General features: G+C 38.2%; 1 protein-coding gene and 1 pseudogene across 3 annotated transcripts in view; one reads left to right on the top strand and one right to left on the bottom strand.

The window, feature by feature from the left end:
- The first annotated feature begins 11,398 nt into the window (after positions 1 to 11,398).
- LOC142873493 (uncharacterized) lies at positions 11,399 to 11,507 on the top strand (annotated as a pseudogene).
- Positions 11,508 to 22,477: 10,970 nt separating this feature from the next.
- The window catches only part of ANO6 (anoctamin 6), a 185,252-nt gene continuing 180,197 nt past the window's right edge, over positions 22,478 to 27,532 (bottom strand). For all 3 annotated transcript variants that reach the window (XM_012748410.2, XM_012748487.3, XM_012748617.3), the window contains one exon: positions 22,478 to 25,769. In XM_012748410.2, the coding sequence (XP_012603864.1) occupies positions 25,563 to 25,769 (207 nt within the window). In that variant the 3' untranslated portion in view covers positions 22,478 to 25,562. The remainder of the gene's footprint in view (positions 25,770 to 27,532) is intronic.

Genomic DNA, 27,532 nt, shown 5'->3' with positions numbered 1-27,532 from the left:
ATTTCTCCCACATCACCCATTATGATATGATCACTGTTTTGTGCTCTTTGTTTTTGTTTTTAAAAATACTTAATGATTTCTATAACCCACTTGAGTGGGTTCTGACCCCATCAAGCCACTGATATTGTGTTTTCAAAGTCTATCATCTTGCCAAATCCAAATGTCCTGACTTTCTGACCTGTGTGCATCTCCTACTTCCCTGATCAATGTCTAAATGACTGGCAAATACCAGAGCTTGGTTTGGGACGGGCTGGCTTCTTTTCTCTCTTTAGGGGATCACATCCACTCTTGCATATGTATGCAGATGCATCCAAATTTATATAGCCACGTATAACAGTGTCCCTGAATGCCACGTTTGTATATCCAGTGCCTACTTGATATCCTCATTTTATAAAGATCTGAAACCTAACATGGGGGAAAACAGACTCTTAATTTCACACTGACCTACTTATAGTATCATCTCCATCCACCTAGTTGCTCAGATAAAAAAATGAGCTCTTCTCATCTCCTGTCTTTCTTTCCCTTCACTCCACATCCAAATCCAATTCATTAACAAATCTACTCAAGACTACATCAAAAATGTTTCCCAAATCTATCAGATGTCAACCACCATCATTCCTCACCTTGATGACTTTGATAGCTAACAGGTTTTTCTGCTTCCAGTAGTAGAATATTTTTTTCCCTCCAATTTTCCCTTTCTTTATTGACATCACCCTTGTCAATCCACCATCATATTTTTCCTGGCTACTATAATTGTCTCCCAACTGATCTCCTAACTCAGCAACCAAGGGCATCCTCTAAAAATACAAATCAAGGCCGGGTGCCATGGCTCATGCCTATAAATCCTGGCACTTTGGGAGGCTGAGGCGGGAGGATCACTTGAGGTCAGGAGTTTGAGACCAGCCTGGGCAACAAAGCAAGAACCCATCTCTACAAAAAATAATAAATTAGCCAGGCATGATCGTGTGTACCTGTAGTCCCAGCTATTCAAGAGGCTAAGGCAGAAACATTGCTTGAGCCCAGGAGTTAGAGGTTGCATCACCACTGCACTCCAGCCCAGGCAGCAGAGTAAGACCTTGTCTCAAAAATAAAAAAACAAATCAGATTTGACAATTCCTATAATAGCTTCCTATTAATTTAGAACAAAATTCAAAATTATCATGGGCTGCAAAGCCTTAAAAGACCTATTTCTAAATTACATGATCACATTTCTACATTTCTCAATCTCTTAGAATGTTCTTTTAGAAACCTAATTAGATTTTGTTGTTCCTCAGATTAAAAATTGTCAAAGTCTAGTAATTTTTGCCGCACTGGACAATCTTATATCTGTTAAGAATATTTTTGACTCTAAGTAATGGAAAAACTGACTAATAGTGCCTTAAACAAAAAAGGATTTATTTTTCTCATAGAACAAGAAATTCTGAGTAGGCAATCAGTAGTATTGGTGTAGCTGTTTCGTGATTCCACGAAGTGCTCAAATTCTTCTTATTTTCTCTTAGCATGTTGGCATTGTACCTTATGCTGGTTGCCTCATTATCCCAGGATGGCTCTTAAAGCTCCAGACATCACATCTACATCATCTGTGTTCCAGAAAACAAAAGTAGAAGAGATAAGAGCTGTACTAGCAAACTCATTCCTGTTCCAGAGCCTTTTCACTTATTTCTTCCGGCTGGACTATGTTTTCTCAGGTGTCATACCGTTTGCCCCTTGTAACTATTCAGCTCACGGCACAAACGTCGTTTCAGAGAAGCGAGTTATTAATCCAAAGCAGTACCTTCTTGTTGTGCCCCATCACTACCTGATTTTTGTTTTTGTTTTTCTTATAGACATTTGTATTAGTTTGCTGGGGCTTTTATAACAAAGTATCGCAAACTAGGTGGCTTAACTGAAATTTATTGTTTGACAGTTCTGGAGGCTAGAAGTCGGAGATCGAGGTGTTGGCAGGGTGGGTACCTTATGAGAGCTGCAAAGGAAGGGCCTGTTCCAGGCTTCTCTCTCGGCTAGTAAATGGCCATTTTCCCCGTGTCCAGGTTTGTCTTCCTTTTGTCAGATTCCGTGTCCAAATTCTCTCCTCTCATAATAGGGCCCACATGAATGATCTCTTTTTAATTTGATTACCTCTATATAGACCCTATGTCCAAATAGGAGACCCTAGGTCCCCAGTCTCCCTAGGATTACCTCTATATAGACCCTATGTCCAAATGAGACCCTAGGTCTCATTCTGAGGTACTGCTGTAGTTAGCATTTCAAAATATGAATTTGGGGGGAGGGCACAACTCCATAACAAACTCGGTAAATGTATGCTGGATGGATGCATGCATTTTAATCACAGCCACCATGTACTGAGTATTTACAGTGTGCCGAGTGCTACATGAAGTACTTTATCCTATCTCCTTTAATCCTCACAGTAACCCAGCGAACTAGGTACTAAGTATATTCCCTTTTACAAATGAAGAAATCATGGTATAGAGAGAGCAGGATAGTAGTATACTGGAGAAAAGAAAGAAAATAAAGGCTGGGATATCTCCAGCAAAACAATGAGGAAATGTTCTTTGAGACAGCTTTATTATCTTTGATTTGTCATACTGAATGATTAGACAAGAAGACTGAAATAGAGTCATGACGGAGTTGGCAAACTCTTTTCTGTAAAGAGCCAGATAGTACATATTTTGGGTGTCCAAGTCACATGGTCACAACTACTCAACTCTGCCAATGTAGTGGGGAAGCAGCCATAGGTAATAATGACTATGACTGTGTTCCAATAAAACTTTATAGGCATACCTCTGAGATATTGTGAGTTTAGTTCCAGACTACTGCAATAAAACATTGCAATAAAACGAGTCACATCAAACTTTTGGTTTTCCAGTGCATAAGTTTTATAAGTTATGTGTATACTATACTGCAATCTGTTAAGTGTGCAATAGCATTATGTCTAAAAAATGTACATACCTTAATTTTAAAAATACTTTCTTGCTAAAAATTGTGAACAATCATCTGAGCCTTCAGCAAGTTGTAATCTTTTTTGCTGGTGGAGGGTCTTGCTTCAATGTTGATGGCTGCTGAATGATCAGGGTGGTGGTAGCTAAAGGTTGCAGTGTCTGTGGCAATTTCTTAAAATAAGACAGTGATGAAGTTTGTCTCATTGATTGACTCTTTCTTTCATGAAAGATTTCTCTGTAGCAGGTGATTCTGTTTGATAGCATTTTACCCACAGTAGAACTTCTTTCAAAATTGGAGTCAATCCTTTCAAATCCTGCCACTGCTTTATCAACTAAGTTTAGGAAATATTCTGAATACTATGTTGTCAGTTTAGCAATGTTCACAGCATCTTCATCCTTCATAGGCTTGGATCCTATCTCAAAAAACCACTTTCTTTACTTATCCATATGAAACAACTCCTCATCTGTTCAAGTTTGATCATGAGATTGCAGCAGGTCAGTCATATCTTCAGGCTTCACTTCTAATTCTAGTTCTCTTGCTATTTCCACTACATACACAGTTACCTCCTCCATTGAAGTCTTGAACCCCTCAAAGTCATCCATGAGGGTTGGAATCAACTTTTTCCAAACTCTTGTTAACATTGATATTTTGACCTCCTCCCACAAATCATGAATATTCTTAATGGAATCTAGAATGGTGAATCCTTTCCAGAAGATTTCAGTTTACTTTGTCTAGATGGATCAGAGAAATCACTTGTCTACAGCAGCTATAGACTTATAAAATGTATTTCTTAAATTGTAAGACTTGAAAGTCAAAGTGACTCCTTGATCCTTGGGCAGCAGAGTGGATGTTGTGTTAGCAAGCATGAAAGCAAAAACATTCATTTCCTTGTAAATCATCAGGGCCCTTGAGTGACCAGGTACATTGTCAATGAGCAATAGTTTATCAAAAGAACCCTTTTTGTCTAAGAAGTAGGTCTCAACAGTGGGCTTAAAATATTCAGTAAACTGTGCTGTAAACAGATGTACTGTGAACAGATGGGCTGTCATCCAGGCTTGGTGGTTCCATTTCTAGAGCATAGGAAGAGTAGATTTAGCATAATAATTCTTAAGGGCCCTAGGATTTTGGGAATGATCAATGAACATTGGCTTCAACTTAAAGTCACCAGCTGCATTAGCCCCGAACAAGAGAGTCAGCCTGTCCTTTGAAGCTTTGAAGCCAGGCGTTGACTCCTCTCTAGCTATGGAAGTTCTAGATGGTATCCTCTTGTTATAGAAAGCTGCTTTGTCTATGTGGAAAATCCGTTATTTAGTGTAGCCACCTTCATCAATGACTTTGGCTAGATCTTTTGGATCACTTGTTGCAGTTTCTACAGCAGTACTTGCTGCTTCACCTTATACTTTTATGTTATGAAAATGGCTTCTTAAACTCAATCAACCAACCTCTGCTAGCTTTTACCTTTTCTTCTGCGGCTTCCTCATCTCTCTCAGCCTTTATAAAATTGAAAATTGTTAGGGCCTTGCTCTGGATTCGGCTTTGGTTTAAGGAAATGTCACAGCTGTTTTGATCGTCTATCCAGATCACTGAAACTTTGCCCATATCAGCAATTAGGCTGTTTTTCTTTCTTATCATTTGCATGCTCACTGGAGTAGTACTTTCAATTTCCTTCAAGAACTTTTTCTTTTCATTCACAACTTGGCCAACAGTTTAGTGCCTGAGGGCCTAGCTTTCTACATTGGCTTTTGACATTCCTTCCTTACTAAACTTAATCATTTCTAGCTTTTGATTTAAAGTGAGAGACATGCGACTCTTCCTTTCACTTGAACAGTTAGAAGCCATTGTAGGGTTATTATTAATAATTGGGCTAATTTCAATATTGTTGTGTCATGAAATAGAAAGGCGCTAGGAGAGGGGGAGAAATGGGAGAATGGCCAATTGGTGGAGCAGTTGGAACACAACATTTATTAAGTTTGCTGTCTTATGTGGGTGTGGTTCGTGGTACCTCAAAACAATTATAATACTAACATTGAAGATGTGGATCTGATCGTGGATCACCATGACAGATAACAATAAGGAAAAAGTTTGAAATGTAAGAATTACCAAAATGTGACACAAAGGCACAAAGTGAGCACATGCTGTTGGAAAAATTGGCACCAATAGACTTGATCAAAGCAGGGTTTCCACAAACCTTCAATTTGTTAAAAAAAAATTTAAAAAAAGAGGCAACATCTGTCAACCTCAATAAAGTGAAGGGCAATAAAATGGGGTGTGCCTGTATTTACAAGTGTTGGTGGCTAGACATATTTGTCTTATGGGGTATAGTTTGCTTAAAGCCTGGGTTAATGACATTTTCACTTTGATATTCTTTTTGTTTTCCTAAATGTAAATTAATTTTGTGAATTTAGGAAAACTGTGCTGACCTGCTGTCTTTGCCATGGGCAGCATTGACTTCCCTGTTTTGAATAGGACTGTACTCAAAGCCCGGGATGATGTCCTCTAGAAATGCAGTCCCCAACCCCCAGGCCATGACCCGGTACTGGTCCATGGCCTATTGGGTACCAGGCCATGCATCACCGTCTGAGCTCTGCCCCATCCCCTCAACCTACATATGTGGGACAAATTGTCTTCCATGAAATGGGTCTCTGGTATCAAAAAGATTGGGGACCACTGCTCTAGAATATTCTCTCCTCTGGGATATTCTTCTTTGACATCTTGTGCTAAAATGTGAGCTTTATTTCTTCAGTAAGGTGGGAGGAGAGGAGAGATCAAAGGGACAGAGGTATAGAATCTGTCAATCCAGCATTTCATTCCTGGCTCAGGGATAGAAAAATATGTAGCATGGGTGCCAGTTATTCCAATTCTCTGTGACTTTTCTCTCCTGATAAGGTCAGAAAACAAATCTTATTTATCCATGACATAGTCCACCTTAGAGATAAGCCAGATAAAAATAGTTTTAAGAGTAAGAGTAGCCTATTTAGGAGTGCTGAAGAATTCTCCCTTATTACCTAAACATTTATATTGTATTTTCAACTTGCAATCCTTGTGTCCTTTATCAGCTGTTGATGAGTTTCTTGTATTTTCTTCTTAAGGACTCAATCTGATTTTTTCTCCCCTTCTTACTGTCTTTCTTGTCGCACTCTGGTCCTGGGAGTTCTTCTTTTTCCAGGTTTGGACTTCTTTGGTTTTAGTTCAGAACACAATGGAGCTTCCCATTGGCCCCACCCTCTAGCCCTTAGTGGCAATGTCTTTAAGAGCCCACACCCATCTACTTTTAAGTAATTTTCTGCCAAAGCAACTGGAAATAAAGAAGAGATAACAGAAATGAACATGTGAATTATATGTCTGATAAAGATTTTATAATAGCGGACTCTGGTCTGCTACTCTTCTCCATGTCTTCATTTTCCAAGAAAAAATAACCTTATTTTTTTCCCTATTATAGTAACAAGATGGGCCTCTGTTTTTGGCAATATGGCAGAATAAATACCCTGAAAATCCACCTAATATAAAACTCCTAGGAATGCTAGATAAAATATAACAAACATCATTTTAAACACATAGCTAAAATTATAAGAATATAAGAGAAATAGCCAGAGGCCAAAAGCAAGGGGAGAGCTGAAACCCTGGGTGGCACATTCATCCTGAAACAGTGGCTTCCAAGGGACATTTGTCAATTTTAATAACCAAGAGGCCTTCCTTCGAATGGCTGAATAGAAGGTAGGAGATGGGGCTTTAGATCCCCAGAAATTTGGAACTTAGAGACCTCTCTAAAGTCAGGAAAGGACCTCTAGGGGTAGATACATCTTGAGTAAAAGCATAGACTAGAAAAAAATCCAGCTGTTGGCAAAGAGATGACAAAAACACTTGTCCCTCATGGCCTATGCTCTGGGTTGAATAAAAGGCCTTCTCTGATGTTATTGAGGCCTTTGCCATGTGTGGGTTTAGGACTAGCATTTACACTACCTGAATCTCTAGGAAATCCTAGTTTGAGAAATTAAAGTGGTCCTTGTTTGGAGGACCCCAGGGCACCTGTCAGAAGCATATACACCTCCCCACGGGGGCTTGTCCCATACTCAGTCTCTGCAGGATTCTTAATAGATGAAACCCCAGGTATGACTTCTGAGTTCAAAATTTTGAAACACAAAGGAAATTAACCATTATATGTGACAATGTTAGCAGAAGCAAAAGCAAAATTATTAGATCCCCAAGACCTTCTGATATAGGAGCTATTAGATATAGAATATAAAGTAAGGTTTAATATGTTGAAAGAGATGGAAGATGTGACAAATGTGTGAATGGAACAGGATATTGTAAAGAAAAACAAAGAAAAAGAACCAAATAGAATTTCTAAACATAAAAAAAGTAATCATCAAAATTAGGAGCTCAACGGATGAATTAAATAAAAAATAGGATACTGCTGATGAGAAAATTAGTAAAGTGGAAAATAGATTTATAGAAATTATATATATAAAATAGGACACAGTAAATGGTGTAAAATATAAAGAAAATATTGTAGGATAAGAATGAGTAGGGCTAATATGCATAACTGGAGTTCCTGAAGAAGAGAATTAAGGAAAAGATATTGGCTGATGATTTTCCAGATTTTATTAATGACATGAATCTTCATAATCAGAAAATACAATGAATCACAAACCAAATAAATAAAACCCATACTAGTTTTATATCAGGAAAAACTAGAGTATATCAAAGGAAAAGAGTATTTTAAAAGTATTCAGAAATAAATGGCAGATATTTTACAAAGGATGCACAATTAGACTGATAGAAAACTTGTCAACCATACTAATAGCATCCAGAAGACAAAAGAATAATGTAGTCAAAGTGCTGAGAGAAAACAACTCTCTTCCTAGAATTGTTTGTTTAAACTAGAGGAATAAAAGTTTATAAAGGCAATTTCAGATCAAAACATACAAAAATCCAAATAAACCAAGAAAATTTAATACAACAGACAAGAGAATGTAGACACAGACATAAATACTAATGAAAAGAAAGCTGGAATAGCTCCACTAATATGCAACAATATAGACTGAAAATAAAAACTGTTATATAAATGGTATAGAGTGTTGTTACATGTAGTAAAAGATTTAATTAATTGGGAAGATACAATCCTTAACTCATATGCACCTAATAAAATAGGTCAAAAACGTAAAGCAAACTTTTAAGGAACTCAAGTAGAAATGGAAATATCCACTACTAAGTGGAAGACTTTCACACAAATCTCTCAGTACCTGTTGGACCATGTAGACCAAGATTATTAGCAAGATCATAAAAGACTCAAACTGTAAATTGAATAAGGTTGAGCTTTTGCACATGTATAGAAGCTTGTATACAACAATTAGGGAGATATATTAAAATTTTTATTATATTAAAATACATATAACATAAAATTTACCATCTTAACCATTTATAAGTGTACCATGTAGTTGTGTAAAGTACATTTACATTGTTGTGCAATCAATCTCTTGTAAAACTGAAACTTTTATAGCCATTTAAAAAATTCCAAGCCAGGCACAATGGCGTGTACCTATAGTCCCAGCCATGAACCCAGGAGATCAAAGATAGCCTGAAACAAACAAAACAACAAAAAATCCCGACTCCCTCCCCCAGGCCCTGGCAACCAACATTCTACTTTCTGTCTCTATGATTTTGACTACTCTATGTACGTCATATAAATGGAACCATACTACTGTATAATTTGTACTTTTTGTAACTGGCTTATTCCACTTAGCTTAATGTCTTCAAGTTTCATCCATGTTGTAGCATGTGTCAGAATTTCTTTCCTTTTTAAGGCTGAATAATATTCCATTGTATGTATTTACCACATTTTGTCTATTCCTTCATCATCGATGGACCCTTGGGTTCCTTCCACCTTTTGGCTATTGTGAATAATGCTGCTATGAACATGGGCATATAAATATCTGTTTGAGCCCTGCTTTCAATTCTTTTGTGTATATACTTGGAAGTGAAATTGGTGGATCATATAGTAATTCAATTTTTAATTTTTTAAGGAATGACCATACTGTTTTCCACAGTGGCTGCAACATTTTACATTCCCACTAGCAGTGGATAAAGATTTCAGTTTCTTCACATTCTTGTTAACATTTGTTGTTTTTGTTTTTTGGGTTTTTTTTTAATAGTAGCTATCCTGATGATTGTCTTAGGTAGCATCTCATTATAGTTTTGATTTGAATTTCCCTAATGTTTAGTGATATTGAGCATTTTATGTGTTTGTAGGCAATTAGTGTGTTTTCTTTGGAGAAATATCTAGTCAAGTCTTGTGCCTATTTTTAATTGAGTTTTTTGGTTGTGAAATTGTAGTAGTTCTTTATATATTCTGGATATTAATCCCTTATCAAGTATATGATTTGCAAATATTTTCTCCCATCCTGTGAGTTGCCTTTTTTATACTGCTTATGGTATTTGGTGTAGAAAAGTTTTAAATTTTGATGTAATCCATTTAATCTATATTTTATTTTGTTTCCTGTGCTTTTTGGTGTCATATTCAAGAAATCATTGTCAGAGTCAATGTTATCAGACTTTTTTCCTATGTTTTTCTAAGTTTCATATTTTTAGTTCACATGCTTAAGTTTTTGATCCATTATGAGTTAATTTTGTATATAGTGTTATTTAGGGGTGCAGCTTCATTCTTTTGCATTTAGATATCCAGTTTTCATAACACCATTTGTTGGAAAGACTATCTTTTCCCCCATTGAATTGGGAATTGGCCCTTTGTTGAAAATCATTTGACCATATGTTTGAGGGTTTATTTCTGGCTCTCTCTATTCCATTAGTCTATATGTTTGTTTTGATTACTTTAGGTTTGTAGTAATTTTTGAAATAAAAGTATGAGGCCTCTAACTTTATTCCTTTTTATGACTGTCTTGACAATTTGGAGTGTGCTGAAATTCCATATGAATTTTAGGATAGAGTTTTCTATTTCTGAAAAAATCATTGGGACTTTGATAGGAGTTACATTGTATTTATAGAGTATGTTGGGTATTGGACTGTATTGATATCTTCGCAATACTAAGTCTTTCAATTCATAAGCACGAGATGTCTTTCCATTTACTGATGTCTTCTTTAATTTAGTTTGGCAACATTTTATAGTTTGTCAGTGTAAAAATATTTTGCCTGCTTGGTTATGCTTATTCCTAAGTATTTTATTCTTTTGATGCTATTATAAGTGAAATTGTTTTCTTCTCTTTTGGATTATTCATTGTTAATGTGTAGATATACAACTAATTTTTGTGTTTTGATTTTGTATCCTAAAACTTTGCTAAATTCATTTATTAGTTCTGACAGCTTTTGGAGGGTGTGTGGAATCCTTGGGGTTTTCTACATATAAGATCCTACTGTCTGTGAACAGAGATAATTTGACATCTTTCTTTCCAACTTGGATGCCTTTTTGTTCTTTTTCTTGCCAATTGCTCCACCTAGGACTTCCAGGACTATGTTGAATAGAAATTGCAAAAGTGAGCCTTCTTGTCTTGTTCCTGAACTTAGAAGAAAAGCTTGTAGTCTTTTAACATAGATTGTGATGTAGCTGTGGGCTTTTAATAAATGACCTTTATTATGCTGAGGTAGTTTCCTTCTATTCCTAGTTTGTTGAGTATTTTTATCATAAAATGGTGTTGAATTTTGTCAGCTGTACTTTCTCCAGCAATTGAGGTGATCATGTGGGGGGTTGGGCCTTCATTTTGTTAATATTTTGTATTATACTGATTGATTTTCATATGTGGAAACTTCTTTTACATTCCAGGAAGAAATCCCACTTGATCATGATGTATGATCCTTTTAATGTGCTGCTGAATTCTGTTTCCAGTATTTTTTGAGGATTTTTCATCAAGATTCATTAAAGATATTGGTCTATAATTTTCTTTTCTTATAGTGTCTTTGAGTTTGGAAGTATTCCTTCCTATTCAGTGTTCTGGAAGGGTTTGAGGAGAATTGGCATCAATTTCTCCTTAAATGCTTGGTAGAATTCACTAGTAAAATATTCTGGTGCTGGGTTTTTCTTTGTTGAGAGGTTTTTTGATTACTGAATCAATCTCCTTACTAGTCATAAGTATGTTAAGATTTTCAACTTCTTCACAATTCAGTCTTGGTAGGTTATATGTTTCTAAAATTTGTCCATTTCATCTAGGATATCCAATTTGTTGGCATACTATTGTTCATAGTACTCTCTCACAATCTTTTTATTTTTTTGTAAAAATTGGTGGTAACATCTCTTTCATTTCTGATATTATTTGAGTCTTCTTCATCTTAGTCAATCTAGGTAATGTTTTGTTAACTGTGTTGATCTTTTTGAAGACCCAACTCTTGGTTTTGTTGATTTTTCTCTATTGCTTTTCTATTCTGCTTTGTTTATCTCTGCTCTCTTCTATTCCTTTCCTTACACTAGCATTGGGTTTAGTTTCATCTTCTTTTTCTAGTTCTTTAGGGTAGTTTGGCACAGTGGCAGTATTATAGTCAATGAGGTTTATCTGAGGCACGATTATTGTTAATTGAAAACTCTAGTTCCTTAAGGTATAATTTTAGGTAGTTTATTTGAAACCTAACTTTGTCTTTTTTTTTCCTGTATAAGGTGATTTGATAATAAACATGAATTTATCAGTGTCCAATATTAGTTATAAAGCCTCTGTCGTCTTCCTTGAAGCCTTTTAAACAGTATTTTTATAATAACCACGAAATGGTCATGTGGCAGACTCTTTCTAGAAGAAACTAGAATGTAATCCTGTGTGCAGTTTTTCACCCTGAGATCCCTACCCAACAAGCCCAGCAAGGAGCTCTCTCTGTCTGTCTGTTCCTCTGCAGAGCACCATGGCTGCCTCCTTACAGGTCTTCTCTTTTATTCCCAGCTGAATTATCTTCATTGAAAGCCCAAAATTTTGGATCTCCTTTTTTGACTTTGTCTTGCTTTTTTTTTTTTTTTTACCTTTTTATACCTGTTCCTCCAGAGTTCTGTCAGCACACTTGTCTTGGCTGATCAAAACGTCCTTGATCTCCCGGGCATAGCTCTCATTGTGAAGCATGAAGGTAGTATGGTCCAATCCCACCGTAGATGTCATAGTTGGCATTGAAAAGACTGCCCTGTCAAAGGTTCATGGTTTCTTCTGTCTCTTTCTCAGGGGGGCTTCCTGATACAGTGACAAACATCATAAGAGAGTCTTCCCTTTTTTTTTTTTTTTTTGCTATTTTCAATATGCTTTCAGGCTTGCTTGGGTCTATCTCGAAGATGTCGACAGGTATTGTGAGGGTCTCTTGTGCTCTGAAATCTTTCCTTCTTCTATGTCATTATCTTTCTTCCAGAAGACATGCCATGTCCACATCATTGTAATCATGAATCTTCTTCTTCTGGGAAAGCAGGGTATCCTTGCCTGGTATCCTGGCCAGGTCCTTGGCTGTTTAAGCCCTAGCAGCAGCAGCAGGAAGAGGCCAAAGGCACAAAGCAGAACCACAGCTGTGTGCACCCAGTAGAGGCTGCCATCTTCCCTTTCTTCATTTTTAGTGTAAACTTCGGCAGCTATAAATTTTCCTCTTAGCACTGCTTTTGCTACATCCCATAAATTTTGGTATGTTGTGGTTTGTTGTATAATGAGTTGTTTAATTTCCATGTATTTGTGTATTTTCCTCTTTTTTCTGCTATTAATTTCTAGTTTCATTCCATAGTAATTAGAAATGATAATTTGTGTGATTTCGGCCTTTTGAAATTTATTAAGACTTATTTTGTGGCCTAATATAGGGTTATCCTGGAGAGTGTTCTAAGCATACTTAAGTAAAACATGTATTATGTTATTATCAGATAATATGTTCTATATATGCCTGGTAGGTCCAATTGCTCTATACTTTTGTTCAAGTCCTCTATATCCTCATTGATCTTCTGTCTGGTTGTACTATCATCAGTTGTAAGTGGGATATTAAAGTGTCCTATTATCATAGAGCTGTCTATTTTCCCCACTAGTTCTGTCAAAGTTTGCTTCATATATTTAGGATCTCTGATGCTTGTTGCATATATGTTTATAATTGTTACATCTTCTGGATGATTTGACCCTTTTATCATTCTATAATGTTGGTCTTTGGGTCTTGTAACAGTTTTTTACCTGAAGCCTATTTTGTCTGACAGTACTGTAGCTGTACCTGTTTCATTTGGTTATTATTTGCATGGATTATCTTTTCTATCCTATCACTTTCAATTTATGCATGCCCTTAGATCCAAACAATCTGTTGTAGACAGCATATAGTTATATCATGCTTTTATAAAATTTCATTATGTCAATACATGTCTTTTGCTTGAGGAGTTTAATCCATTTATAATTAAAGTAATTGCTAATAAGGCAAGACTTACTATTACTATTTTATTTTTTTATGTGCATCATATAGTTGGTTTTTTTCTAATTTCCTCCCTTACTGCCCCCTTTTGTGTTTCATTGAATTTTTGTAGTGATACATTTGATTCCCTTCTTATTTTCTTTTATGTATATTCTATAGATATTTTCTTATAACCATGGGGGATTACATAAAATATCCTAAAGTTATAACAATCTATTTTTTTAAAATTTTATTTCAAAGTATTATAAGGTATGAAAAAATTTTGTTATATGAATCTCTTTTTTTAATGCTTGAGTCATGGTTATAAGAGTGGCTGTCACCCAGATATTGCTCATTGTACCTATTAAGTAGGTTTTCACCTATCCCCTCCTCCCTCCTGTCTCCTACTTGATTTCTGTTGAGTTTTACTTTCCTCTATGCACATGTGTGCTCATCTGTTAGTTCCAATTTAATAGTGAGTACATGTGGTGTTTGTTTTTCCATTCTGGGGATACTTCACTTAGGATGGTGATCTCCAGTTCCATCCAAATTGTTGCAAAACTCAGTAAGTCATCCTTCTTTGTGGCTGTGTCTGTTAATCCACTCATGAACTGATGGGCATTTGGACTGATTCCACATCTTTGCAATTGTGAATTGTGCTACAGTAAACATTTGAGTGCAGGTGTATTTTTGATATAATGAATTTTCCTTTGAGTAAATAAATACCCCACAGTAGGATTGTGAGATCAAATGGTAGGTCTACTTTGAGGCATCTCCATACTGCTTTCCATAGAGGTTGTACAAATTTGCAGTACCACCAACAGTTTATAAGCAATCCTTTCTCTCTGTATCCACACCAGCATCTATTGTTTTGGGACTTTTTAATAAAAGCCATTCTGACTAGTGTAAGGTGATATCTCATTGTGGATTTAATTTGCATTTTCCCGATGATTAGTGATGTTGAGCATTTTTTCATATGTTTATTGGCCATTTATCTATCTTTTTTTGAAAAGCTTCTGTCCATGTCTTTTGCCCCCTTTTTAATGGGGTTGCTTGATTTTCTTCTTGATGATTTGCTTGAGTTCTGTTAGATTCTGTTTGTTAGTCTTTTATCAAATATATAGCTTGTGAATATTTTCTCCCAATCTGTAGGTTGTCCGTCTGTTCTGTTAATTATATCCTTGGCTGTGCAGAAGCTTTTTAATTTAATAAAGTCTCATTTATTTATTTTTTGTTGTTGCTGTGATTGTCATTGGGGTCTATTTCTTCCTTGTTGAGTCTTGGGAGGTTGTGTGTTTCCAGAAATTCATCCATTTCCTATATGTTTTTGAGTTTATGTGTATAGAGGTTATGTGCAGGTTGCTTAATTTCCATGACTTTGTGAATTTTTTTGAATTTGTTGTTTAGGTCACGTCATATTTCGTGACCTAAAATACAATCAATCTTGGAGAATGTACTGTGTGCTGATGAATAGAATGTATATACAGTAGTTTTTGGGTGAAATGTTCTGTAAACGTCTGTTAGGCCCAATTTTTCTATAGTCCCATTTAAATCCAGTGTTTCTTTATTTATTTTCTGCTTGGATGATCTGTCCCGTTCTATCAGTGGGCTGTTGAAGTCCCCAGCAATTATAGTGTTGCTGTTTATCTCTCTACTTAGGTCTAGTGGGTGTGCTTTATGAATCTGGCACTCCTATGTTAGGTGCATAGATATTTAGGATTGTTTTATCTTGTTGTTGAATTGTTCCCTTTACCATTATATAATGACCATATCTGTCTTTCTTTACTATTGTTGATGTAAAGTCAATTTTATCTGATACAAGAATGGCCACACCTGCTTTCTTTTGGTTTCCATTTGCATGGAATAATTTTTTCCATCCCTTCACCTTCACTTTCACCTAAAGTCTGTCAGAGTCCTTATTGGTTTGATGTGTTTCCTGGAGCCAGCAGATACTTGGCTCATATTTTTTTATCCACTCATTCAGCCTATGTTTCTTGAGTGGGGAATGTAAGACAATTAAATTGATTGATAGAATTGATATATGGGATGCTATTCTGTTCATCCAGTTGGTTATACCTTATTGCTTTATTTTATTGCTTGTATCATTGCTTTATTGGCCTCTGAACTTTGGCTTTCGGATGGTTTTACATCAGAAGATGCCCATTGTGTTGCTCCATATATAATGCAATTCTGAGTATTTTGTGCAGGGCAGGTTTGGTCTTGACAAATTCCCTCAATGTGTATTTGTCTGGAGAGGTCTTTATTTTTCCTTCATCTATGAGACTTAGTTTTTCAGGATACAAAATTCTAGGCTGGTAATTGTTCTGTTTAAGAAGACTGAGGATGGGGCCCAAATGCCTTCTGGCTTGTAAGGTCTCTATTGAGAAGTCTACAGTTAGCCTGATAGGTTTTTCTTTGTAAGTTACTTTGTCTTATGGCTTACAGGAGTTCCTCCTTTGTGTTGACTTTGGCCAGTTTGATGACTATGTGTCTTGCTGATTGCCTCTTTGCAATTAATCTCCCAGGTGTCTGTTGAGTTTCTTGTACCTGGATGTCTAAATCTCTAGCGAGACCAGGGTAATTTCCCTCTGTTATTCCCTCAAATAGGTTTTCCAGGCTTTGTGCATTTTTTTCTTCACCTGCTGGGATGCCTATGATTCCTTTGTATATTTGGGTCTTTTACATAATCTATTTCTCATGGGGTCTGTTCATTCCTCTTAATTCTTGTTCATTATTTTTGACTGACTGATTTAATATGAAAGAGTTGTCGTCAAGCTCTGAGATTCTTTCTTCTGCCTGGCCTACTTTGTTCTTAAAATTTCCACTGTGTTTTGAATTTTTCATTTCCAGAAGTTCTATCACAGTTTTCTTTAATAGGTTGATCTCTTTAGTGAATTTTTAATTCATTTCCTGAATTGTTTTTCTGGTTTCTTGGAGTTGGTTTTCCATTTTCTCATGGATTAGATTGAGCTTCCTTATAATCCATATTTGGAATTCTTTATCTGTAATTTCATTATTTTCATTTTGGTTAGTATCCATTGGTACAGGGCTGATATTTCCTTTTGGGGGAGATCTTTTGTTCTGATTCTTCATACTTCCAGAGTTCTTTCACTATTTCCTTCTCATCTGGAGGAACTGTTGCTTGCTTATTTTGGATTTCATATTGGCCTGTATGTGACCTGTGGCTAAAATGTTGTCATCAGCCCACCTCAGAAGGCTATTGTAACCTGCATCTTGGCTATGACTCATTCCAGTGGTGGGCTGGTGGTTGGAGAAGTAGCAGCACCTCTTATGCAAGACACCTAGGTGATGCTTTCTCATAGTTTGCCATCAGGACTTCTGACCACTCAGCCATTGTACCAAACCAACAATCTTGCTTTACCCATCTTAATCTGATATCTAGAGCAATCAAGTACCATTTCTATCTTAACATTATCCTACTTTCCTGGATATGCTTCCTAAATCTTTTGGCTGGAAAAATCTGATATCAGATTGAGAGAGGCAGATGAGGCATTCATTGATGAATCCAAGAAATATTAATATTTATTGAACATTTACTCTGTCAGGTCTGCTAGAAATAAAACAGTGAATAAATATACCATCTTTATTGTTTGGAAGAAATATTTTTAATGAGATTACTTCCTGAATATGGCTTATAGGAGTAGTGTGTGACCATGATTTTGCAGTGGGCCTTTAAATGACACCAGGATTTGTAGTTCTCACCACGTTTTGCACATTAGTCACATTAATACAGTTTGAGTATCTCTTATTCAAAATGCTTGGGGCCAGAAATGTTTTGAAGTTTGGATGTTTTTCAGATTTTGGAATATGTGCACATACATAATGAGATATCTTGGGGATAAAACTTATTTATGTTTCATATATACCTTATATACATAGCCTGAAGATAATTTGATTTTCCCATTGGAGATGCTGAGGAAACTGTGCGTGGTGTGCCTGAATTTTGACTGCAACCTGTCATGAGATCAGATGTGGAATTTTCCACTTGTGGGGTCACAAAAAGTTTTGGATTTTGGAACATTTGAAATTCCAGGTTTTCAGATTAGGGCTGCTCAATCTATGTTGCTGGTCATAGTTCCTCCCCCGTAATCCCAGAATATCCAAGAAAAATAGTCTGGAATGCAATACACATATACAAATATATGCTGAATGTGGCAGGATACACAGATCACAGCAGGCCTCATCACATTATGCAGCCCAGGACAGACAGCTGGGGAATGAAGACCAAGAGCTTAGCACGTATTGAGCAGGACGAGGCAGCTTGTCTGAGCCAAAGCACCAAAGCAGATCTTGTGCTGGAGACCGAGCTTTACTAGAGGTCAGTGACATTAACCAGAAGATGGATTTCACATGCATGGAGAGTGGAAGGGGTGCATTGGTCTTTTGTGTCACCCTCACACTTGGAGTGTACTCTCCAACTTAAATGCCATCGTTGGCTCTGGTTCCAATACTTATAAAGCAGTTGTTCTCCAAATTTTTTGGCCTCAGAACCCCTTTACACTCTTAAAGTTTTGCGAAAGCAAAAACTTTTGTTTGAGTGAATCATATTTATCATAATAGTATTTACTGTATTAGAAACTAAAACTGAGACATTTTTAAAAATTGCTTTTAATTTTAAAACAAGAATAAACCCATAACATGTAAAGAATAAAATGTTTTAACAAAAAATAACTGTATTTTTTTCAAAATAATGTAGTGAGAAGAATGACATTGGTTTATATTTTTAATGTCTGGCTTAATAGAAAACAGCTAGATGCTCATAACTGCTCCTGCATTCACTCTCTGGCCATAGCTTATGTCATAGAGCTCCTGGAAACTCCACTGTACACTCGTGAGAGAATGACAGTGTAAAAGGCAAAGAATGTCTCGTAATATTGTGAGAATAGTTTTGCCTTTGTGGACCTCTTGAGAAGGTCTCAGGCCCGCACTCTCAGGGGAACCTAGATGACACTTTGAGAACCAGTATTCTAGAATCTCATGGCCGACAAGGTGCTTTCAACATATGTTAACACTTCTCAGTCTTTTTCACCAAGTTCCACTGAGGACAGAGGAAGGTGAAGGTATAACCCGGGACCAAATGAAGCAGCTCACTATCAGCATGGAATTTCTTTAAAGGCCGTTATTTTATATTAAAAACTCACTTAAATTTTGCATTCACTTTTAAAATATCTATTTATTTTAATATGACCATTTCTCCCTTACTCATTGAGACCCTTCCCTCCAAGAAGACACCTCATGTTTATCCTGTGGTTTCTTATTCTCCCTGGCACACTGAATCCAGTGTGAAAAGCGTCGGCATTGGGGACTTCATTGGAGGCAAATATTTAGCCCCACTTTAGGAAGCTAGAGCCTAGAAAGGTTTAATAACTTGGTCAAAGTAAAGTTCAACCAAATGAGAACGGGCAAAGTCTATTTATTCCGATCTTGCTCTATAGCAAAGGAGTCGATCCCTGTCACTTGTGTTTTGCTGGGGACTCAAAGGCAGGCAGAGGAGTAGGAAAGTTTTATAGCGGATAATAGGGAAGGCTTCGGGTGACTGCAGGCTGCTGGTGTGGGGAAGCTGCAGGCAGGCTAACTAGAAGGGGGACATCCTGTGTGATTGGTGAGGTGGCATATTTGGCTTTCTCTGGTTGGTCCTAAGGTGTAAGCAGGGACCAAAATTAGGGAAGCTGTTATTAATCAAGTTTTGGCCATATCGAGCCAGTTGTTACATAAGTTATTGTTTAGCTTCCTGGAGTGTCCCTAGAGATAGCAGTCTGACTTCCTACAGGTCTGACTTATAGCAGGGTGGCCTCCTAGGCTGATTGTAGATAAGGGCTGTTTCCTGGGCAGGTTGCTGCAGGTTGTGGATCGGAGTTCTACTTTTATATGTTGTCTGGCCATTGACTGTTTATTTAGTCTCTCCACTTTCTAAAGGTTATGAATCTAGGCAGTGGCAGATCCAAGATTTGAGTCAAGGTCCTCTGTTTCTAACTCTTATCTCCTTTCTTATACCTGGCAGGCTGCCTTGTATCCAGGTAAAATAACTGTCTTCTACCCAACCATTGCCCTCATTTTTTTTCCCCAGTGACTTTGTTAGACTCTAAATGTACTTGTCGACCCTAATTAAAACATGACATATTTTTGGTGAAGCCAACTATATTCTCAAGATGCTTAGATCAGTACATGAAAACCCTCACTTTTTACTCCGGGCAAAGTTTCTGTTCTTTTCTCTCATCATTTATAATATGCTAGTGGGTGGGAAGTGAGTACATTTGCCCCAGGCACTGGTTCACAGCTGACAAAGATTGGGTTTAGTTTGGCTGGAGCAGCGGGTCAGAGTTGCTAAGGAAATGTTTGGAGGACTGATATGTTTGTAACAGCCTGGCCATCCAGGCAGAAACTGGGCTGCATTGCGGGGTGGTTTGTGAGCAGCACACTGGGCTACTGTCTTTCCTAATGAGGGGAACTAATATTAGGCAATTAGGTGCCCAGGAATGAGTAGAGATGTTAAGTGGGACATGATTTAGAAGACAAAATTTTGTGATATTATCCAGGCTGGCAAACTGCAAAGGGATGAAGCCCTGAATACAATAGGAAACCCAGGGAGTGAGCTCTCAAGAGATGTCCGGGGACCATTTCTCTTATAACATGGAGTGCCATGATCAAGTATTAGGAATTACGCTGTTCACACTGAACAGGTAATAGAGCTTCAAAAGGTGACATGGAAGAATATTGTTGGGGAAGTTTTATTTAAGGCTTTCAGTGCAATTTCCTAGATTGAAATGAGGAAGGTAATGAAATGATTTATCCTTATGAAGGAAATTGAAGAGGTCTCAAGAATGCATTAACCTGCCTCATTATTAATGAAGGGTTAGTGTTAACATGATAGGTTCTCTCTGGGCTCCTGTGGGAGCTCCTGGGGTTGTATTTGCCCCATCATCACCAATCAAAGGGGCGATTTTAACAATTTCCTAGGAGCTGCTCCTTACATATGTTTGCTTTTCAGTATTTTGGGGAGCAACCAGATGGAGTATTTTTTTAAATTTTTTTTTTTTTAGTTATATCCGCAAAGCAGAGATGAGGGACAGCAAACCTTCCAGTGATTGAGGGAGTCTCCTGAGAGATCTGCACCTGTGCATGATTGTGTCTGGTGGTCCTAAGGTGCAAGCAAGGACCCAAATTAGGGAAGCTGTCAGTTATTAATCAGGTCTTGGCCATATTGGGCCAATAAGTTATTGTTTAGCTTCCTGGCTTGTCCCTAGAGATAGCAGCCTGACTTTCTGTAAGTCTAGCTTAATAGCAGTTTGGCTTCCTGGCTGATTATTGTACGTCAAGGATCGGTTTCCTGGGCAGGCTGCTGCAGGTTGTGGGTCAGAGTTCTGTTTATACGTTGTCTGGCCATTTCGTATTTGTATATTCAGTGTCTCAGTAACGAAGGCTGACAAGGGGGAACACGGCCTAAATGGTTTTGCAAAAGGCATCCTCTAGAGAAAAGGCAGCAAGAGAAACAAGAGTTCCTGTTTCACCAGTTACAATCCTCTTGGTCACTATTGGTCAGGTAATTGGAAGTATGTAAAAAGGAAATGGAATACACTATATTTGTGAGTGCTATTGCAGATATTTTAACATATTTCATTAAATTTGCAAGTGGAACCAAACAGTATTCAAAAGTGTTATAAAAAATGACTGGTGCCGGGCGCGGTGGCTCACGCCTGTAATCCTAGCACTCTGGGAGGCCGAGGCGGGCGGATTGCTCAAGGTCAGGAGTTCAAAACCAGCCTGAGCGAGACCCTATCTCTACCATAAAAATAGAAAGAAATTAATTGGCCAACTAATATATATAATATAAAAATCAGCCGGGCATGGTGGCACGTGCCTGTAGTCCCAGCTACTCGGGAGGCTGGGGCAGGAGGATCGCTTGAGCCCAGGAGCTTCAGGTTGCTGTGAGCTAGGCTGACGCCACGGCACTCACTCTAGCCTAGGCAAGAAAGCGAGACTCTGTCTCAAAAAAAAAAAAAAAATTAAAAAAAAAAAATGACTGGTGAAATTTGCTAGATTTATGAATAGGATTTGGGCTGAGCTTAAGGAAATAACTAGCTTTCTGATCTGCAACCTTAATACACTGAATGTAATTTTTAAAAATCCAAAGCAAATCTCTGAAGTTTCTTTTGGGCACAGAGTCTGCCTGACGGCCCAACTCACATTTATTGAACCTCTGGGGAGGGAGCTAAGCCTGGGGTTTCCCTGCATAGCCTTTCTGTACAGCTTGAGATTTTTACATAACGTGTTGCTTTTCTTTGATAATCACATACTTAATTTTATAATCTTTTTTTTTTTTTTAAAACAAGCTACTTAAAATCTCAGCATAAAGTTATGTTGACAGTGAGGTAACATATAAGGAAAATAATATGGCCCAGTGTCTGATGGTTGTCAGATGAATACCTTCATTCCCCCCCAGAAGAGGGTGCTTCAGAAATGAATCTTAGTGCCCCTCTGCTGGGCATATAATGCTTGAAGAGGAAGAACATTATTAGACTTGGTCCCAAGTGCATAATTTAGTGATCAGACAAAACTTTTTCCTGTTGGCCCAGTTATGGAATATATTTAACTTACAGTTTTATTGTGAACCTATTGAGATTTAAGCTGTTCAAGAAAATCAAAGGATAGGACGAGTAAAATCTAGATTATGTGTTTCTCAAGATAAAGGAAAGATTGATTTTTGTAATGAGAGTATGCTTTATCTATAATTCCCCTTTCTGCACCTAGGCCTGCTGTTAGTCCTTACAGAGACTTTCTGATACTTATAGAGACTTGTCCTTTCTGGGTGGCACTGTCCACTGCAATCCTGGTTTAGCAAGTGGAAGACATCTCCGTGCGATTAGAGAAAAGCACCCTTTCCTCCTAGTCAGTGCCCACACTAGGACACCTGGCATGGTGGGCTGGTCGTCAGCTCCATGGTGCCTTGTGCAGGGCTCAATCCCAACAACTGCATGCAGCAGCCTTGGCTGAAACCCTGTCCCTACTTTTTCCTAGAAAAACCATGTTCCAAAGTAAGTGGTGGCTGTTAAAATATATCAGTTTAGATACATTTACACAAAAGTGCACATCTGTTATCCAAGTGATACATAACTGGTCATTAGTTAATAGCAGGTATATATTTTCTTCCTTAAAAAAAACATTAAGACAATTAAATACAGAGTAGACCACTGTATTGTTTGAAAAAACAAATTTATTAAAATGCTCATAATTATAAAAGAATATTAAAATGCACAGAAATTAACAAACATTAATTACAAACTTTACATCTTATGCTACAGTATAGGAAAAAGCATCATGAATAATTTCACTTAAGCTGATCGTACATTTTAACTTCTCACACATCTTATGGACATAAGAAAATGACACAAGGAGTGTTTCAATGAAAGAGCACATTCTGACCCCTTGTTGAATTAATGTTTCATGAAATCCAAGACACATGTGCATTAAAAAGGGAACACTTTGGTGACAGTCAGTATACAAGACGGCCTTGTTTAGTTTTGAAACAAAAATGATTGCTTTCCCTTTCTAATAACATAGCTAAAATATCTGAGGGATGTTTAAAGAAAAATCCCCTGAGTATTTGGTCTAACGCTTCAATTCACTGAAATTCACAGGCATTACAACAAAAAGACAGAAAGCTAAAATTTCTTTAGTGGTTAACACTGGACAGGTCGAGGGCCAGATTCTCCCTTGGTGGGGCCACAGGTTTCCCTGGGGCCGCCGCCTCGGCTCCCACTTACAGATGCAGCCGCCGTGGTCTGCAGACGCTGCCCCATGTTCCTCACCACAAGTCATCCCCGGACTCACATTAACACTGTGGACGGCATGAGTGACCCGGGGCTCTACTGTTTTATTCTTTTGGGCATCTTAGCAGTGCCAGACGTCACATTTGCTGCCTTTAAAAATGCAGAGTTATTTTCCCTCCTGTCCACAGCAGCACATTTTAAACTATGAAGACGATTCTCTCTGCTGGGGCTATGAAAACATAAATGTATGTTTCTTCTGCAGTTCCATCATCTATATAAGGAGATAAGGTAAAAACATTTCCATGCTGACATCAACAGTGATTAATTGCCATAATTCAAACACTAGGAGATAGTCGCACACTTCAGAGAAAAGAGGTAAAAATAGAGAGGAAGTGACACTCCCTCCAGGGCAGTATCACAGGGGAGCGAGGAAAGGAACGGGGCACTCCCATCTTGGCTGTGCCGAATGAAAAACGGTTTCTTCCAGCAGCAAGAAATTCATTTCTCCATCCCAGCGCAGTCAGACCTTCCATGGCCTGTCCTGAACACTCTCTGACCACATCATTAACATGATTAAGAAAGATAGCAAAGTGTTGTCCCTGATCCACTGGGACAATGTGAAAGCCCAGAAATACTGCTTTGATGAATCCTATATAAATACTAGGTTGTCTTTTTTTTTTTTTAAATAACATTCATGGCAGGCATTTAAAACTGTGATCTAGAGTTAAGCTTCTTTATGATAACAAGACTCTAAAACCTGATTACTGAGGCATTGTTCACTTTCCCTAGCTGCTGGGGTGCTGATAGGTTGGCTCCTCTGGCACCTGAGCACTTAACAGCATCCCAGCGGGTGGAGGCCCCTCCAGCACCAACAGGCTGCAAACCGCCGCCGCCTCCTCCTGCACCCAGCACTGACCCGTCACCGGTCAAGGGGGAGAGGTGCTGGCTCCGTGTCTTCCCCAGAGCTCCCAGAGGGCCTGACGCTGAAAAGGCAGTGAAGCAGAGTAGACTGCTAGGCTGAGCAAGCAAGATCTGTGATGGGACAGGAGTGCGGCAGGAAGTTATCTCCAGATACTGGTACAGTCTGTGGCCAAACCATTTTCCTTTATTACCCTTAACTGCCTGATTGGCCCTGGAAGAGGCTGGAAGCTCAAGTCAGATCCAGAGTCTCTTTCTGATCAGAAATAATCTGGGTATACTCCCATCTCTTGTGCAATCATACGGTTACGGACGAGTTACTGGGCCCAGAATAAGCGGATGAAGCCACGTTCACTATGGCAGATGCTTTGGTATGTTGACCGCTTGGACGTATAGAAATAGGCCAAGTCCTGCAGACTCCCTGATGGAAGGCACGCCCCATACAAGGAGCAGAATTAGCATGGCTCATAATTAGGGCACTTGCTGTTCCTGACCATGTAACAACACCGTCATGCCGCAATGGCTATGGAGTGAGCCGTTCTTGAAGGCGCTTGGTGATTTGTAATACTGTACACCTCCTGCGTCTGATGAATAAAAGTCATCTGCTGGGAAACCGATGGGCTTATCTCTTCCAGACAATTATGTTGCTAAAAGTATAATTTTAATCACGTGATATCATTTTTCCCCCAAGAAATGACACATCTTTGGAAGAGATAAGTTAATTATCCAGGTCAACATGAGTTACAGTTCTATTTGAATCTGTAACCTTCCCTACTTTTGTCATCTTATTCCCTCGAGATCTGCAAAGCAGTCAACATTGATTAGGCACAGGGTATTCTAGGAGTGCTCCTGGAAGATAAAAGGTGTCACTGTAGATTAGGACAAATATGCTTCAAAACCTTGCTATCTTCATTCCAATCCACTAAGAGTATTTCTTTGAGATGGAAAGACAGGCCAAAAAGGAGACTGAAAGCATTTCCTCCGACGAACTGAGGTTCCCTTTCTGGGGGTATGTGATAATATACCTAAATATTTTGAATTTTTGAGTCTATTTTCCTCTTAATAACAGCATTCATTCAAAGAGAATTCCAAGTTAGCTATTTTCAATCACAGGAAAGCTATTAAGGTGGGAGCATGTCTGATGTTTAATGATGGTACTATAAGGAAAAGATAGCTCTGGAACAGATCTGGCAAAGTGAAGAAATGGAACTCTGCCTAAAAATAAAGATCATGTGCCCGAGAACAGAAAGAAAGGAAAGTAATCAAACAGGAAAAAAAAAATCCATTCTGCTTTAGAAGGGGCAGTTTTTAAGCACACGAAGAGACTCTTCCTGTGTTACTAAAATTCCAATTTATCAAAAAAGGAACACTTTAGGTTTTCCAGGTGATTAATTTTATGCCCTTCTTGATCTAAGTTTTACATCTTCCTGTTCTTGCATCGCTAGCTAAAACTGAAAAATAATATGCACGGAAATGGCAATAGTTAAGACTCATATTTGCCATAGTGATTTAACTTAAACATTCTCATTAGTGATTCATAATATATTTTGACAGAGCTAAATTCCTTAAAGTGCTTCTCAGAACATAAAGCTCTTAATCTAATTTTGGCCGTAAATTGTTATCTACTACTTCTATCATCCTCTCGGCTATCACCCCCATATTTTTTGTCATATCTTTGAGGTGACTCTCGTGAAGAAGCTTCTGGGTCAGGTATTTCTCTCTCTTGATCTTGCTCTTCGTGAGTTTTGATACATCCGGGATTGCATATGAAATGATAAATTTCACAGAGTAGATGACATGCTGAGGAGAGAAGAAGAAACATGTCAGTCACAAAGAAATGGAGGAGAACCCCAAGTTCCTTTCATTCGTTTTTGCTTGTCATTATGGCAGTGTATGTGGACAAGGCAGTGGACATTCTACGTGTACAAACCCTAGCAACAGGCATTGGGCTTGTTTCCAGTTTTTGTATTAGGAGCTATGCTGTTTACATTCTTATGTTTGGATCTGCAAGAGTTTCTCAACAGTGTAGACCTAGGAGTGGAACTGCTGCGACTTTGTCACATGGATGTTCAGTTTTACATGATACCAATATACTTTCCGAAGCAGCTTACACTCCTACCAGCAGTGTGATGCTCTGTACTCCCGCCAGCACTTGGTATCCTCAGACTTGTTTTTAAAAACCAACTTAGTGATTATGAAATGAACTTTCACTTTGGTCTTACTTTGCATTTCCCTGATTACTAATGAGATTAACCACTTCTGTACCACACTCGCCAGCCGCGAAACCTTGCCCACAGCCGGCACTCATAGTCCGCACGATAGTTTGTGCTGTGCATTGACCATGAATCCGTTTTGCTCTTGTGTGATGAGGAAAGCTTTAAAGCACTGAAAGCTTGTTTTACTTTACAGGCAGCTTTATTTGTAATGTAAATCAGAATAGGTAACATATACATATATGCTTTCATTATGTTATTTTTAAATGTTCACAATTTTATTTTGATAGATGAAAAATCAGAAAAGTCATATCACGACTGTCGGCTAAAGTGGCTGTGCGCGTTCATCTGTGGCTATCGACTATAGTCGACGCTCGTACTGAAGTGGTTAAATACCTTTTTATTTTTTATTCACCATTTTATTCACCAAAATCCCTGACCTAGTGAGGTAGAGACAATATGCAAAAATCATAATTAAAGTCAAGCTATGCATGGTATTAAAAAGTGTTAAGAGCTATAGGAGAACAGTAAAGCAGTGTAAGACTTATTGTGGGTGCAATGAAGGGCTCCCCTCACCCCCAGATTTTATATAGATTGGTCTGGATATGCTTAATGGAGCAAAGACTTTAAAGAAAGTAAGGGAATGAGCTGTGCAGATACCAGGAGGAGAGGCATTCTCGGCAAAGGGAACAGTCAGTGCAGAGTCTGTTTGGCAGAAGCCTCCAGAGTGCATCTCCAGAAGGGCAAGGCTGGAGTGGGTGAGAGAGAAGTGATGGCCACGAGGCAAGGAAGCATGGCCGGACCACGGGAGGCTTGTGTGCCCCTGTGAGGGCTCAGGCTTTGACTTCGACTGAAAGGAAGACAACAGGAGACTATGGTCCTACCTAATTCAGGCAAGAAACGATGGCAGCTCTGACCTGGTAGTAGCAGCAGAGTTGGTAAGACGTGGTCAGTGACATATTTTCAAGGGAAAAACCAACCAGATTGGATGTAGAGTGAGAGAAAGAGAGAAAACAAACAGGAAAGGTTCTAAGTACTCTGGCTTGAGCACCTGGTGAGATGGAGTTGCCATAATCAAAAAAGACAGATTGGATGGAAGAGGTTTAGGGCCAGGTTGGGAGAGAATGGAGTAGATGTAGGAAAACACAGGAGTTTGGGGCAGTACATATGAATATGTTAGATAATCAAGCAGAAAGGTCAAGTAGGCAGCTGGATTTGTGGGTTGAGTTCAGGAGAGAGGTGCTCTGGAAATACCCATTTTTAGGTCCATTTGGCACCAAGAAAGTGAAGACAGACAAAAGAAGACAGCCAAGGAATGAGTCCCAGGATCATTAAGAGAAGTGGCCAGTG

This window comes from Microcebus murinus, chromosome 10 (genome assembly GCF_040939455.1).
Source record: "Microcebus murinus isolate Inina chromosome 10, M.murinus_Inina_mat1.0, whole genome shotgun sequence".
Taxonomy (NCBI): Eukaryota; Metazoa; Chordata; class Mammalia; order Primates; family Cheirogaleidae; genus Microcebus; species Microcebus murinus.
Note: the sequence above shows the minus strand (reverse complement) of the source record. Positions and strands in the feature narration are given on the sequence as shown.